The sequence below is a fragment of the Pan troglodytes genome, chromosome 2 (genome assembly GCF_028858775.2).
Source record: "Pan troglodytes isolate AG18354 chromosome 2, NHGRI_mPanTro3-v2.0_pri, whole genome shotgun sequence".
NCBI lineage: Eukaryota > Metazoa > Chordata > Mammalia > Primates > Hominidae > Pan > Pan troglodytes.
Window position 1 is genome coordinate 125527668 of NC_086015.1, and position 16056 is coordinate 125543723.

General features: G+C 40.8%; 1 protein-coding gene across 2 annotated transcripts in view; it reads left to right on the forward strand.

The window, feature by feature from the left end:
• The window catches only part of CASR (calcium sensing receptor), a 106392-nt gene that overhangs the window by 67080 nt on the left and 23256 nt on the right, over positions 1–16056 (forward strand). For both annotated transcript variants that reach the window (XM_516689.6, XM_016941745.3), the window contains exons 2-4: positions 1654–2080; positions 4782–5088; positions 9223–10107. In XM_516689.6, coding sequence (XP_516689.2) covers positions 1896–2080; positions 4782–5088; positions 9223–10107 — 1377 coding nt within the window. In that variant the 5' untranslated portion in view covers positions 1654–1895. The remainder of the gene's footprint in view (positions 1–1653; positions 2081–4781; positions 5089–9222; positions 10108–16056) is intronic.

Here is a 16056-nt window from a genome sequence, read left to right on the forward strand (position 1 = left end):
AAAGAAATAGAAAAAGAAAGAGAGAAAGAAAGAAAGAGAGAGAGAAAGAAAGAAGAAAGAAAGAAAGAAGGAAGGAAGGAAGGAAGGAAGGAAGGAAGGAAGGAAGGAAGGAAGGAAAGAAAAAGAAAGAAAGAAAGAAAAGAAAAAGCAAGAAAGAAAGGAAAGAAAGAAAAAAGAAAAGAAAGAAGGGAGGGAAGGAAGGAAGGGAAAGAGAGAGAGAGAAAGAAAGAAGGCGGGGAGGGGAGGGGAGAGGGACAAAGAAAAAGAAAAAGAAATAAATGATGGTGGACTAAAAGTCTTGGAAATGGCGAGGAGTAAATGGATTCCAGAGAGAATTAAGAAGTAGAATCTACAGGGCTTAGGGATTGTTTAAATATGAAGGACAATGATGAGAACAGAAAGGAGGAAAAGATGGCTCCTTATTTTGTGTCTCTGTGGATGGCATGTAATCTTCTAAGATAGAAAACAGTGAAGGAGAAACAAGTCCGGTAGGGAGGTAAGTTTAGGGCCTGTTGAATTCAAAGAATCTGTGGAACATTCATGTGGCAGTGTCCAGTTGGCAGTCCAGTGCTTGGCCCTGAGCCTCAAGACAGGCTGGATATTTAGCCCCATCAAACCTGTAATTGGTAATTGACTCACAGGGTGAGTGAGATAGGGTGCAGAGTGAGAAGAGCAGAGTTCCTACTCTACTAATCATAGTATAGCAGGAGGGCTTTCTCCTATATCCAGCTGTTGATCTTTGTAAAACACAATCTAATCCATGATTTCTCTGAATTTTGTATAAGAACTGTTCTTAAAAGGCTTACAGGGTGTCATATTACAAACTGAAACCAGAGACCTGCACAAAAAAAGGAGACTATCATAAAAAATAAAGAATAAGTGGTCTTTTCCAACATTTTTGTTTGGTTCAAAGTCAGATTTAAGCTTAAATATGACTCATTCTCTATTTTCTTTCTTTTTTTCTGAGACAGAGTTTCACTCTTGTTGCCCAGTCTGGAGTGCAATGGCACGATCTCGGCTCACTGCAACCTCCACCTCCCAGATTCAAGCAATTCTCCTGCCGCAGCCTCCCAAGTAGCTGGGATTACAGGCGTATGCCACCACATCCAGCTAATTTTGTATTTTTTTAGTACAGACAGGGTTTCACCGTGTTGGTCAAGCTGATCTTGAACTCCTGACCTCAGGTTATCCACCTGCCTCAGCTTCCCATAGTGCTAGGATTACAGGCGTGAGCCATTGCACCCAGCTTCATTCTATATTTTCTATAAGAACTTACATGCTGAATAAAATATCGCTAATATTATTATAACAAAAGGAGTTGCTGCTACTAATAGGCCAAATTTATGCCTCATTCACACAGGAAAATGAATGGATTAAAATCCAGCATCAGCACCAGCGGAGGTCTTAGGTTATCAAGGGCCTCTTTAAAATTTGACCTCTCATAACCTAACATAGTTCTTCCCCAATATGGGCAATTGAAGTTTCCTGTATTTTACAAGAAGTGCTATAAAAAGGTGACTCCAAGCCAGGCCTTTTCAGTCTGCCACCCCTAGGCCCCTCTAAATGGAAATTCTGAGCCACCTTGGTTGCAGTGGTCATAACAAGATGGGATTGAGGTTTAGCTGAATCCATTTTGTCTTTCTTTTCTTTTAGAAGGCATCACAGGAGGCCTCTGCATGATGTGGCTTCCAAAGACTCAAGGACCACCCACATTACAAGTCTGGATTGAGGAAGGCAGAAATGGAGATTCAAACACCACGTCTTCTATTATTTTATTAATCAATCTGTAGACATGTGTCCCCACTGCAGGGAGTGAACTGCTCCAAGGGAGAAACTTCTGGGAGCCTCCAAACTCCTAGCTGTCTCATCCCTTGCCCTGGAGAGACGGCAGAACCATGGCATTTTATAGCTGCTGCTGGGTCCTCTTGGCCCTCACCTGGCACACCTCTGCCTACGGGCCAGACCAGCGAGCCCAAAAGAAAGGGGACATTATCCTTGGAGGACTCTTTCCTATTCATTTTGGAGTAGCAGCTAAAGATCAAGATCTCAAATCAAGGCCGGAGTCTGTGGAATGTATCAGGTAAGAAGAGGGGCCTAATCTGCCAGTCTCTTCTCTTCTGAGTGGTTGGAGAAAAGCTGCACCAAACCCAAAATAATTTTTTCAAACTTTGTCCTATCTTTTCAAGAATAGTGATTGATTGGTAATCGTGCTGAAGCTTATTGCCCCTACAACCTGCCTTTTTTTTTCCTGAAGACTTCTTTTTAAATAAAATGTCAATGATATTAAGTAGAAAATCCATGCATGGCCTGTTAAAGCACCTGGTGGTCATTTGGTGACCAAGTTGTCATCGTTCACCTGGCAGCAGTGTTGCTTAATGGAAGACTAAGTACCTAGAAGGAAATTTATTGCAGGTCTTGCAAACCTGAGTAGTAAAATCCCCCATTGACCTTACATGCTCCAATGGATAGTAATACCTGAGTGCTGGCTGCCTCACTCTTTTTCTTTTTTTCTTTCTTTTTTTTAAGGCATTTAAGTTGAAAGAAACCACAGTAGTCAGCACGACCCAGGCATCTTCAAACTGTAAGATGTAGTCCATAGCATTTTTGAACTACTGCCATCAAAAAGTCTTTTGCACAGGAAGGTTATCCCCCCTCGCCACCCTCCCCACCCCCCATCCACCCTGCCAAGAATGCATCTCACTCTCTCAATAGATTCTCTCTGCAGCCACTTGAAGAGAGCTAATATGTCTCATCAAATATTTTCTTCTCCAAGCCACATAGTCTGTTTTATCATCATTTTCTCCATGATATGCTTTCCAGACCCATCATCATCCTGGTTGTCCTCCATCTGATGCCCCCTAATTTACTGCGACCCTTTTAGAATATAGTCTCCAGGGTGAGGCACATCTCTTTAAATGGGATCTGACTTCTGCAGAATATGGTTGGGACTGTTGATCACCTCCCCTAATCTACACTGGAGACTGACTGTGCTCCAAATCTTGACCCATCTTCTAGAGAGACTTGCAACTTCCAGAAGGGATCCAGCACTTTTCCTTGCTCTTCCCAATAGCTGGAAAATGAAAATGAAAACTAGGATTGTTCCAATAAAACTGGATTTCTGTTCATGTTCTAATGAGAGCTAGTAAATTGATAATATTTTCACATTTTTCTTATGAATGCAGGAAATCTAAGTGCAGAATTGCACGGATGCTGATGATATCCTTCACATAACCCATGTGGACAAATACTCTGTTGTACCCTGCTGCACAGAGCTGTATATGTGCCATGTGTATACAGACCTAAGATCAAGCAAAAGGCTTGCCCTAAAATAATATATATTTTTAAATTATGTTAAAGATAATAAAACTAGCTTAGCAGCATAGATGTTTAATGTAAAAAAAATCTAATATTTCATAATAACTTTGTAGATTTAAAACAAATAGTTAAACAAATACATGAAGGAAACTTATGGTAACAGAAAACATCACATTAAAAGTTAGACCAAGAGCTTAGGGAACCTAACAATACAATGGAGTATAAAAGATTCTATATCTCACTTCCTGTCACTGTCACTGAGTTCAAGTAGTGAAACTCACAATATAAAGAAAGAACCTGGTGAGTTGTTTTTTCCTCTAGACACAAATACACTGATTCAGCACATTTACTGAGCCCTGACTCTGAGCAAAGTGCTAGGGAAGTGAAAACTATGTCACTGACCCTATTTCTCTTGTTAACTTGTTTGATTTTTATTTAAAATGTTCTTCTTTGAAAAGCAATGTATGTTCATTTTTTAGATATAAAGTATAAATAAGCCAAAAGCACATAATTTTAAAACTCAGCTTTCCATCTCCCAGAAATAACCACTGTTGTACACCCCAGACTGTCTGTGTATGGCCTTCATAGGTTTGTTATTTGTTTACAAAAATGAGATCATTCACGTCCCTTTCCCCTTGACCTTCAGGAATGTCATAGTCTAAACTTATGACTCTGCAAATCTGATCTGAGGTTATTTTTAGGCACCCACATATTAATATCCTAATGTATTTATGTTTTCCTGGTCCTTTTCTTGTACATCTACATATTGCTTTTATTTAAGTACCTCATATCAGCTACTTCAAATTCATTACTGCAGAAGACAGATACAAATTATTCAATGAATTACAAATAGCAATCTTTTATTCTTCTTTTTATTTTTATTATTGTCATTATTGCTCTCTGTCTCTGTGTGAGGCACCATGCTGAAGATTTTGCATAATTAGCTCATGTCATCATCTTTACAGTCACCCTATGAGGCAAGTGTCATCCTTCTTTTATTTTTATTTATTTATTTATTTTTGAGATGGAGTCTCACGCTATCACCCAGGCTGGAGTGCAGTGGCACAATCTCAGCTCACTGCAACTTCCATCTCCCAGATTCAAGCAATTCTCCTGCCTCAGCCTCCCCTGTAGCTGGGATTACAGACACCTGCCACCACACCTGGCTAATTTTTGTATTTTTAATAGAGATGGGGTTTCACCATGTTTTTGGCCAGGCTGGTTTTGAACTCTGGACCTCAAGTGATCCACCCGCCTCGGCCTCCCGAAGTGCTGGGATTACAGGCGTGAGCCACCACGCCTGGCCGTGTCATCCCCATTTTAACAGAGAGGGCTCTGTACAGAGCATGCCATGAAGCCAGAGAGTAGTAACAGTTCGATGATTCAAACCCAGCTTTGCCCGGTCTTTACTCTAAAGTCGTTGACTAGAAAGCTTCCCATTTTCTTCCACTTCTTCTTTCTTCCAGGTATAATTTCCGTGGGTTTCGCTGGTTACAGGCTATGATATTTGCCATAGAGGAGATAAACAGCAGCCCAGCCCTTCTTCCCAACTTGACGCTGGGATACAGGATATTTGACACTTGCAACACCGTTTCTAAGGCCTTGGAAGCCACCCTGAGTTTTGTTGCTCAAAACAAAATTGATTCTTTGAACCTTGATGAGTTCTGCAACTGCTCAGAGCACATTCCCTCTACGATTGCTGTGGTGGGAGCAACTGGCTCAGGCGTCTCCACGGCAGTGGCAAATCTGCTGGGGCTCTTCTACATTCCCCAGGTACTCAAGCCTTCTCAGACGGGGCACTGGGAGCAGGATCAGAAGAAGCAGGCTTGGGGGTGCCATGCCCAATATCCATACGGTTTACCATATTCCCATCTCTGGCACAAAAGACCTATGATTTAGTTGATATGCTGTATCATGACCATTTGGGATTTCTGAAACTCCAGTGTCCACAATGTCAATGATACCTTCGCTATGCTTCCAAAATTCTTTTAAATGTACCTTGCATAAAACTGTCTTTTTTTAAAAAGAGGCATTCAGTTATTTATTTCCCACTCTATTCCTTTAGTAAATTTTTTTTCCTTCTGCTTTTATTAAAAGGAATCAGAGCATATGAGGTAAATCCCACCTCTCAAATCCAAAATATCTGTCCCGAATTCCATTTCCTGAAAAGTCTCGCTGCTCCACTGTCTCATTGAAACTTTAGCTCAGAGGGAAGCAGAGCATATTTTCTCACAAAACAGGAACTTAATCATTGTGTTGCACATTCCAGAAATGGAGAAAATTCTATTTCATTCAAAAACTATTTATTGAGCATATATGTATAAGCAGTCTCCACTTTGCAGGAACTTAGCCTAGGTGGAGAGATGGTTGCATTTCCATTTACTAACAGTTTATTGAAGCAAGTGCTTTAATAAACATTCAGTGGTGCATTTTTTTCACCAAAAAAAGATAACAAATGTGAAATGCCATTTTATAACCTGACATTTTCCTTCTTAACGCTATAGAGCAAAGCGTTTTTCAGTTTAATATTTATAAATCTATGACATCATTTTATAATAGTGAAAAAATGGAAACAACCTAAATGTCTGTGGGTGGGAGAATCAGCTCAATTGTGATGCATCCTTACATTAAGTTTGAAATTAAACTATAAACTACACCTTAAATTTATTTTTTGAATGTTTAATATTTAAAATTTGTAAGAGTACCTTTGATAAATTTACATTTCTATGTTGGGAGGGCTCCTTTTTTTTTTTTTTTTTTGGTGATTGCCATTATCTCTTTATATACATGAGACAAGAGATAGTTTTGTCATCATTTACGGAATCCTTACTTCAGGGAATTAAAGGTGTTTCCCATGGGGAAGCCCTGGCTTTGTAACTTTTGTGCCAAAGTGATCGGACAAAGCCTGTATCAGTAAATGTGCTGCGTATATTCAAACTTAGATACATAGTTAAAGTAAGTTATTGTTACCCCATGGCCAACAGGCTAAGATGTCAAGTAAAGAAAGAACATGAAAAGGGGAGGGGCGTGTTAATTCTTTGTGTTTTGGATGAAAGATAAGGTTAAGTTGAGTTTGAATTATAAAAGTGCTTTGATTATCAATCAAACCAATATAAGTCTATCTACAGTAGGGGTTCTCTGCCATGTCTGCCATGGCTACCTATTGGAATCACTTAGAGAGCTTTAAAAATACTGGTGCCTAAGTCCCACTCCGCAAAGATCAAGGTTTAATTGAGCTGAGATGCAGCCTAGGTGTCGGGAGGTTTTAACACTCTGGAAGTGATTCTAATGTGCAGCTGGGCTGGGAACCACGGCCCTGCCGGGTAGGGTCATGGACCCAGGGGTATTTCGTATGCCAGCCACGCCACCAAGTGGATGGAACAAGCAGACCAGCTAGACAAATTGCGGTTGGAACAGTTTTCTGAATCATTCTTGAAATTCTCCCCTCTTACAATAAAAAAAAGTTTTGTGTGTTTCTGAGGGGTTTTTGGGGGGGTTGGGGCACAAAATGGTATTTACCCCACTTTAGAGTTGCTTTTTAAAAACTTGGTAAACATTATAAATACGTTCCTTAAGAGAACATATCCATGAGGAATATTATTGTTTTTGATTTTTATTCCATTAAAGCCCTTTTGACCTATTTTTGAAAAAATCAAGAAGCAAGCAATAATGGATGGATTTTTTTAAATGGTAGGTTTTGTGTTTGCAAAAATCTGATTCAGAGGCCTATTGTTTGGGTCTGCTAACAGAATTCTCTGAAAACAATAACATCTAAACAAATTACTTAATTTAACCACCTGCCTCATAAGTTCTGTGGTATTTCGAGAATACCTTATTCGGATAAAGGAAAAAATTATCAATTTTATACTATAACTTCTAAAATAAAAGCTCTTGTCAGAAAACAGTCATACGTGCTTTTTAGTCAAGTTGGCCTAATTTTTTTACAGACCAACGCCTTTTATGTTTCTAATGTAGAAACTATCCATCAATAAGAAGAAACACATTGGAAATTTTTTTTTTTTTTTTTTTTGAGATGGAGTCTGGCTCTGTCACCCAGGCTGGAGTGCAGTGGCAGGATCTCAGCTCACTGCAAGCTCCGCCTCCCGGGTTCACGCCATTCTCCTGCCTCAGCCTCCCGAGTAGCTGGGACTACAGGCGCCCACCACTACGCCCGGCTAATTTTTTGTATTTTTAGTAGAGACAGGGTTTCACCGTGTTAACCAGGATGGTCTGGAAATTTTTACTTAAAAATATTGGACATGGAAAATTAATTGTTTTAAATGGTGAAAGATATTAAAAAGGCATTCTCCCAAATACCTTCGACTTGTTTTCTTAAGAAGTTTAAAATCTCTCTGGAAAAACTAGAGAACACAAGATATTAAGCTACTTCATTTCCTAGAAGAAATTCCATTTGTGTAAAAATGTTTCGTTCTTCAGAAAAAATGGTCCCATAACTTGGAACTTCCTAAGTGGTGAGCCATGATGACACAGAGTGCTGCAAATGAGCTGAAGCCGGCCTCATCAAAGATGTGGATCTCCTCAAGTGTTGGGGTAACCAGGTGGGGCCTGAGTGGTCAGAGCACTCCCACCAGGGTTGATCAGCTTCCTCTGTTTGCTCCATGTGTTGCCATAATGTGAGAAGAAGTGGGAAAGCTCTGCACTAACTAATGCTTTACATGGTATTTGGCTACTTCTTCAAGCAACGATCTCTTAACATCAAGGGCAAGACTTTCTTCCCTTGGTAGTCCACACCCTTGCTCAGATGCAGAAGTGGCTGTGTCTTAGAGAGTGCAAACATGTCAAGACAGCTTCTCCAGGGTTCCTGTTCAGCCTCTTAAGATTTTCAAGACCCACATCAAAAGCCTGTCAAGCAGGCTCAGCCATCACCTATAACTGAATAAAGGAAAGGGCTCTGGAAGGTGCTTCCCAATGGAAGATTCTTCACAATGCTACCTTCAAAAGTGGGTCTGCTAACGATGAGTTAATGGGTGCAGCACACCAACATGGCACATGTATACATATGTAACAAACCTGCACGTTGTGCACAAGTACCCTAGAACTTAAAGTATAATAAAAAAAAAAAAGTGGGTCTGGCCATAAAATCAATCCAACAATAGTGGGATGGAGAGGAAGGGAGGTTTTTCTGATGATATTTAATTACATACGTCATTGTTATTGTGATACAGGGGGATTGAGCCTAGTGGTCTTAGTGGTCTAATTGAGCCTAAAAGAAACAGTTCTCAGAAATGACTGCAATTAAGGTTAGTTTTTTCTAAAGTACTGGGGTGCGGGGAGGAGAGGGAGGAGGAGGAATAACCAGAGGAGGGGAAGAGAGAAATTAGGCAGAATAAGAAAAGGGAATTCCCGGGGACTCCTCTGAAGAGCCTTAAGTTTATAATCCATGGGGAACCTGATTCTTTCCAGAGGCAAATTATGAACAAAGTGTTTATTGCAGTAAAGGGAAGTTAAACTCTTCAGATCAGAAGCTGAGCCCAACAAGCCAAAGTTGTGTACATGGATATATTATAACCAATGAGGCAGCACAGAGGAGGTTAGAGAAAACATGAAACGGTGCATAAAGACTCTTCTTGAAAGGCTAAGTACATCCCACTATTGTTGGGTTGATTTTATGGCCAGACCCAGTTCTGAAGTTAGCATTGTGAAGAATCATCCATTGGGAATTGGGATGCTCCCTCATAGACTGAAAGGTGCTTAAGTGCTCACTCTGGAGTGGAACAGATGCTGCTTTTCCTTACCCTTTCTTTCATCCTGTACACAGTGAACAGCATAGTTGATAAATGAGACCAAGGCATGCTCAGAAAGCCACCTCCACAACAGCCTGGAGGCTCACTCAGCACCTCTTCACTCACTCACTCACTCATTCACCATGTTCTTGGTTCTCTCCAGGTCAGTTATGCCTCCTCCAGCAGACTCCTCAGCAACAAGAATCAATTCAAGTCTTTCCTCCGAACCATCCCCAATGATGAGCACCAGGCCACTGCCATGGCAGACATCATCGAGTATTTCCGCTGGAACTGGGTGGGCACAATTGCAGCTGATGATGACTATGGGCGGCCGGGGATTGAGAAGTTTCGAGAGGAAGCTGAGGAAAGGGATATCTGCATCGACTTCAGTGAACTCATCTCCCAGTACTCTGATGAGGAAGAGATCCAGCATGTGGTGGAGGTGATTCAAAATTCCACGGCCAAAGTCATCGTGGTTTTCTCCAGTGGCCCAGATCTTGAGCCCCTCATCAAGGAGATTGTCCGGCGCAATATCACGGGCAAGATCTGGCTGGCCAGCGAGGCCTGGGCCAGCTCCTCCCTGATCGCCATGCCTCAGTACTTCCACGTGGTTGGAGGCACCATTGGATTCGCTCTGAAGGCTGGGCAGATCCCAGGCTTCCGGGAATTCCTGAAGAAGGTCCATCCCAGGAAGTCTGTCCACAATGGTTTTGCCAAGGAGTTTTGGGAAGAAACATTTAACTGCCACCTCCAAGAAGGTGCAAAAGGACCTTTACCTGTGGACACCTTTCTGAGAGGTCACGAAGAAAGTGCCGACAGGTTTAGCAACAGCTCGACAGCCTTCCGACCCCTCTGTACAGGGGATGAGAACATCAGCAGTGTCGAGACCCCTTACATAGATTACACGCATTTACGGATATCCTACAATGTGTACTTAGCAGTCTACTCCATTGCCCACGCCTTGCAAGATATATATACCTGCTTACCTGGGAAAGGGCTCTTCACCAATGGCTCCTGTGCAGACATCAAGAAAGTTGAGGCGTGGCAGGTGCGTCCTTCACTTATATAGCAATTTGCTGTATAATAAAGCAGAGTTGGGCTGCAACTCCAGGCAAGAAAAATAGTGGTCACTTGAAAAGGGCAATATTTAAATGAGGCCACTAAATGGAGCTTTGGATTCAAAGTACCTTTTTTAAATCTTGAGCAACTGATTTGAGCAAAATTGATAGTAATTTGATTATCTATTTAAAGCCTTGAGTCAACTGTTCTTTAGTCCAGTGATTCAGAATAACTGAAGTATGGTCCCCAAAAGTTTTCAAATATCCCAGAACAGATTTAGTAATGAGTGGGGTATTTTTCTAATGTCTAAATTATCAATATTGTTCCCTTGTGAGTAAGAAGTATTTTTTGAGTACCTATTACATTCCATATACTAAGTGGCATAAAGCTAGTATTATTGTGTTTAGCCACCACTTTTGCCATTACGTTACTGACAGCCTATACCAGGCCACCCAGCAGGTCAGCTAAGCACAGCTTAGGACAAAAGCAAATCAAAGGCACAGAAAACAAAAACTCTTTGTAAAAAGATTTGATATTGAGTGTTTCAAAAAGAAGCACTGAAGTCGTTATCATAGAAAAAATCAGAACTTAAGAGGAGTTCCCACACTTGTTTAGCCTTGTTTTGTATTTTTGAATTACACACAGGAGAGACATCATAATCTTTTTCATTTCAAGAGCTTATATCCTAAATAGCTGTTCGGGTCTTGCATATGTGCCTTATTTTTTTCAATCAGACCATGTTTTACACTCCTTTTGTATTTTCCTTAGTTCCAAACTGACCTATCAGAGAGATTGCATGACAGTGGAGAGGGCGGGAATTCCTGAATTTGAATGGAATGTCCCAGCCTCCAGCTCCCCCATTTCCTAGCTGTGTGATCTTAGGCAAACCATGGCTGTAAGTCACAGTGTCTCCATCTGTGACACAGACTTAATGTCTAGCTTACTTTCCACTCAATGTTCTTTTGACTTAGGTTCATGACATTAAATGACATGATATATGTAAAAGCAATTTGTAAACTTTCAAGCTCTAAACAGATGTGTGATTATTATAGTAGGATTTCAGTACATCTCTAATTAATCCATGAATTAGGTAAAAATGATAACTAGAACACCTTTGTATACAGAACCCAACCACCACAAACCCTTTGGGAAGGATACCAAGAAGTAAAAAGCACACGACTTGTATCAGTCACTGTAGAGATTCTCATGAAAGACAAGGAGTGACTGTCTAAGTTGGTCAAATAGGCCAGAATCTTCAAGTTCTCAGCCCTTCTTATATGGGAACCTCTTACCCAACCATCACTGTTGGCTAAAATTTCTAACTTCTGTGGGGTACTCAGAGCTTCTTTCTTCACACGGAACCCCTACCTTGCCAAGATAGAGGTGCTGTAATAAAGGTCAGGCACTCTAAAGTCTTCAGGAGTGATGATGCTAAGGTATGGGGTTTTAAGTAGGAGGAGTAAGGGGGCAATCTTCTAGGTGGTTGTTACTATCGTCTTTTCTTTCTTACCTCTCACGTCCAATGCAAGGAGGACCTCAGCTCTTGAAAAAACTGCAAGAGAAGAGTAGGGTTGAAGGAAAAACAGGCTTCAAGGGGGAAACTTGGCAGTTGTACTCTTCAATGGCTCCTCTTCCAGATAAGGAAATAAAATACCGATGGTCAAGACCAGACCTTGGACCTGTGAGAAAAAAAAAAAAAAAAAAAAAAAAAGCCATGACAGGCTATAGTCACAACTGGGACTTTTAGTTGTGTAATAGAAAGCCCTAACCAAATTGGCATAAACAAAAAAAGAGGAAATGTAGTGAGTGGGTCATGTCACTAAAAATCTCAGAAGTGTTCCAGGTACAGCTAGGTATTTTCATCTCATCTTTCTGTTCTTCATTCCCCAGGGTTAGCAATTTTCAGCTTCTGTAGCAGCTTGAAGCTAGGATCTCCTTACTTCCCAAGATATCCTGTAAAAGTTCCAGAAACCACGTTTATTGACCATTCCTAAGTCATGGATCCATCCCTGATGCTAGCAGTCCTCCAGACTACATAGACTTAGAGTAAGGGGGGAGTGAATCCCCAATGGGAAGTCAGGATGCCATTACCAAAAGGAGGAAGAAATAGAAGCAAAGCAGCCAACATTCAAAATGTCCACTACACAGACACTTCACCCAACCATGGCCCAGGTAAAGATATGTTCTCCTGACTCTTACATGGTCTGGAAAAATCTCCCCAGGAGACAGCACAGATAGGAAAATGGGATCAGAACTCTAGGGAGGAATAACATGGGATATTGGCCAAAATGTCCTGAGTGCCTGGTGTGAGTCTCCTTTGAGCCTCAGGAACCCAGGCTGTTGGGTGGGCGTTCCAGAATTTGAGATCTTGGCCAGGAAATGAACTAGCAATTATTCATTCTCATTATTAAGACCTATATCTTCATCAGGAAATCAACTAGCAATTATTCATTCATTCTCAATATTAAGATCTATATGGAAACTTATCACCTATAATCTAATCCAAGTCTCCAGCTGGAACTCCATGTCTGCCTTCTCTCAGTTCTTCCCCTATAAGCCAACCTGCATGACACCTCCTCACAAATCACTCATTAGTTTTTGGCACAGCATCTTTGCATAGGCCATAGCCCACACCAGAAGGGCCATCAATTTTTATCTCTGCTGTCATTTTCCACCAGGAACATTTAAATTGTTTTCAAAATCCACTTTCCCCTGGAAGTCTTTTCAAATCGTATTCCCACAACACATTTTCTGATCATTCTCGCTTCCTCATTTTTGATGTTTATATACCCAGCTTAAGCTTCCACAGCTCTTTAATTGACTGAAATAGACACTTATTAGTTAAAATTCTAGTTATAAGGGTCAATCACAATTTTTTTCCTTTCTTTCTCCCCAAAAAAATATTTATCAGTCAACTCATATGCCTCAAAAGTAGCACTAGCAGGTGATTTATGAGCATACAACTCACAATTGCCTCCTGATCTCTTCTTGGAGACCCCCAAGCCCTCCTCACATCCCTTCCCAGCTCTCTCTTCACTACTCCTTTGCTGTACTCTAAGCTTCATAAGATCAGGAACCATGCCTGTATTGTTCAGTACTATGTTCAGAATGCCTGGTGCTGGAATATTCATAGAATGAATGAATGAGTGAATAGCAGTCTAGTTGATTTGACCTGTCAACACTACCTATAGGCCTTTGCAGGGAACCGTTTGAGCCAACAACCCATTCTTGAATCAATCACTGTGGCCAAGGTATTCTAGGCTTTGTTTGGACAAGCTTTGGTCACGTGCCCACTATCAAGTTTGAGTGGAACATCATGTAAGTATGAAATCACCTTCTTTCTTCTCTCAGGATGATCATGCACAAGGTGTGCTTCCTACTCTCCTGCACCTCACACCAACACTCACTAGTCAAAAAACAGGCATGCAGCCATGGTGAAGATGGAAGTCAGATGGAGCTGATCTTTCTAGAAATTGCTGGTACTGCTGGAAGTTGGGGAATGGGGGATAAATTGTGAGGACAGCCAGAGAAGATGGAAGGGAGATAAGAAAACATGGCTGGCGTTAGAGAAGGGAATTGGGCCTGGATCTTCCCCATGCTCTTACCACAGGAACTGGGCAAGATAATGAACTTCATTATCTTGTTCATTATCTGTGTGACCTGGCCCTCATTATCTGTATAAGAGCTGGAAGTCCTAGACCAGAGTGGGGGGGTTTCTAGTCTCTAATGTTCAGTTTAATTCAATTGACGCTACTAAGAATGTGTGCCAAGAGGTGATTTCCATTTATGCTTATAATGAGCAACCGTTTGACTTTAAAATCTTTTAGGGGAAATACCCTAAAAGACCACAAGATGGGAATATTATGGCATAAAAGAGTATGTTAGCTTCTAAGTGCATGCATGTCCTGTATTTGCCCCTCTTTTAGATCTATGTGTCTTTCTTGGTGGTGTTTTCTTTGTGAGCCTATAAGTCTCTTTGTGTCTGTATGTTATGTTCTATGTTCAGATCTTTTTGTTTGTTTGTGTTTTGTTTTTTTGAGGCAGAGTCTTGCTCTGTCACCCAGGCTGGAATGCAGCGGCCCGATCTCGGCTCACTGCAACCTCTGCCTCCCTGCAACCTCCGCCTCCCAGGTTCAAGCAGTTCTCCTATGTTCGGATCTTTCTACTGGCTTTTTTTGTTTCTCTTCCCCTTCGTTTATTCTTTTTCCTCATATTACTCCCCAAATAAAATAAATAATTTGGAAGCATATAATATTGGATAATAATCTCAAGTAAAATTTTATATTTCATTTTAAAAGGAACTGTCAGTTCCTTTTTAAAAGCAAAAGAAGCCAGGGGCAGTGGCTCACACCTATAGTCTCAACACTTTGGAAGGCCACAGTGGGTGGATCATGAGGTCAGAAGTTCGAGACCAGCCTGGGTAACGTGGTGAAACCCTGTCTCTACTAAAAATACAAAAAATTAGCCGGGTGTGGTGGCAGGCACCTGTAGTCCCAGCTGCTCAGGAGGCTGAGGCAGGAGAATCGCTTGAACCTAGGAAGCATAAATTGCAGTGAGCCAAGATCGCACCACTGCACTCCAGCCTGGGCAACGGAGCGAGACTCCGTCTCAAAATAAATAAATAAATAATAAAAAGAGTGTTCTCTCTCGGGCAGATATCTAAATTATCTTCTAACTTATGTTGCTTTTTTTTGTGGATCAATCATTATCAATTTAAAGATTCCCTGTCATTGCTCTTAGGAGTGAAATGGTTTTCATCTCCATCTTCCCTGTTATGTGAATTAAAGGCAAGATATTATGCAGAAAATAAAACGCCCAAATGCAAAACTTGCAAGTCAGCCTGCCAAAAGAAATATTAAAGATGTTTAAAGAGGTGACTTAGAGATATGACTTGGTAAGCATAATAATTTATTGATTATAAGTGGATAACGTACAAATTTTGAGTAGAAAATATTCCACACTCATGTGATTTTATTTATATACCTGCTGTGAGGACATAGTACAATACAATTCAGGTTAGGATTTGAAGTAAGGAAAAAAAAACATATCATTTGAGACGAGTCTTGAAGGGTAGATAGAATTTGTGGATACGGAGAAGGATCTACTCCTTGGAGGAAAGGTCACAAAATGTCCTGCTAAGCAAAAGAATACTGACTAAAAAAAAATAGTACATAGTGTATGATTTCATTTATGCGATACTCTGTCTCTACTGACAGAAAGAAAGCAGATCAGTGGTGGCCTAAGGCTGCGAGTGGGTAGAGGTTGACTTTCAGGGACACCACAGAACCTTTTGGGAAGGTGGCAGTGGTAGTTACCAAGCATATACATTTGCCCAAATTCAGAACTATACACTTAAAATGAGTGTATATAAATTATACCTCAAAAAAGTTGATAAAAAAATTACGGAAAGTCCCCAGGTGGGGAAGTCCTGGCTACGCATGGAGATCAGGATGTCATTCAGGTTAGACCATTTTCCCACTTATGGCCCCTCATGTTGCCACAAGCATTACACATCGCTACCATTTCATTTTTAAAATATGTCCATTTTCTCAACCTACATTTTATACCAGTTAACCTGTTGTAACTAGAGATAGACAACTTAATAGATGTCCAATTTCACTCCTGCATGTGAGTAGGTAGTATAGTGTAATGGTTAACAGTTTGGAATCTCAAGCCAGACTGAATTGGTTTAAATTTTAATTGCCACATAATTGCCTTATGACCTTGGGCAGTCACTTAGTGTCCTTGTGCCTCACTTTTCTCTCTCACCTGAGAAATAGAGATCATGAAACTTGTTAAGTTTATTATGAGGATACCATTACTTAATATGCACAGAGTGCTTAGGATAGTGACTATGTACTATGTGCAGTAAATATTTGTCTTGAGTATTATTCTTTTGTAGGTGAGGAGGGTAAGACCCAGAGAAGTCAGAATGATT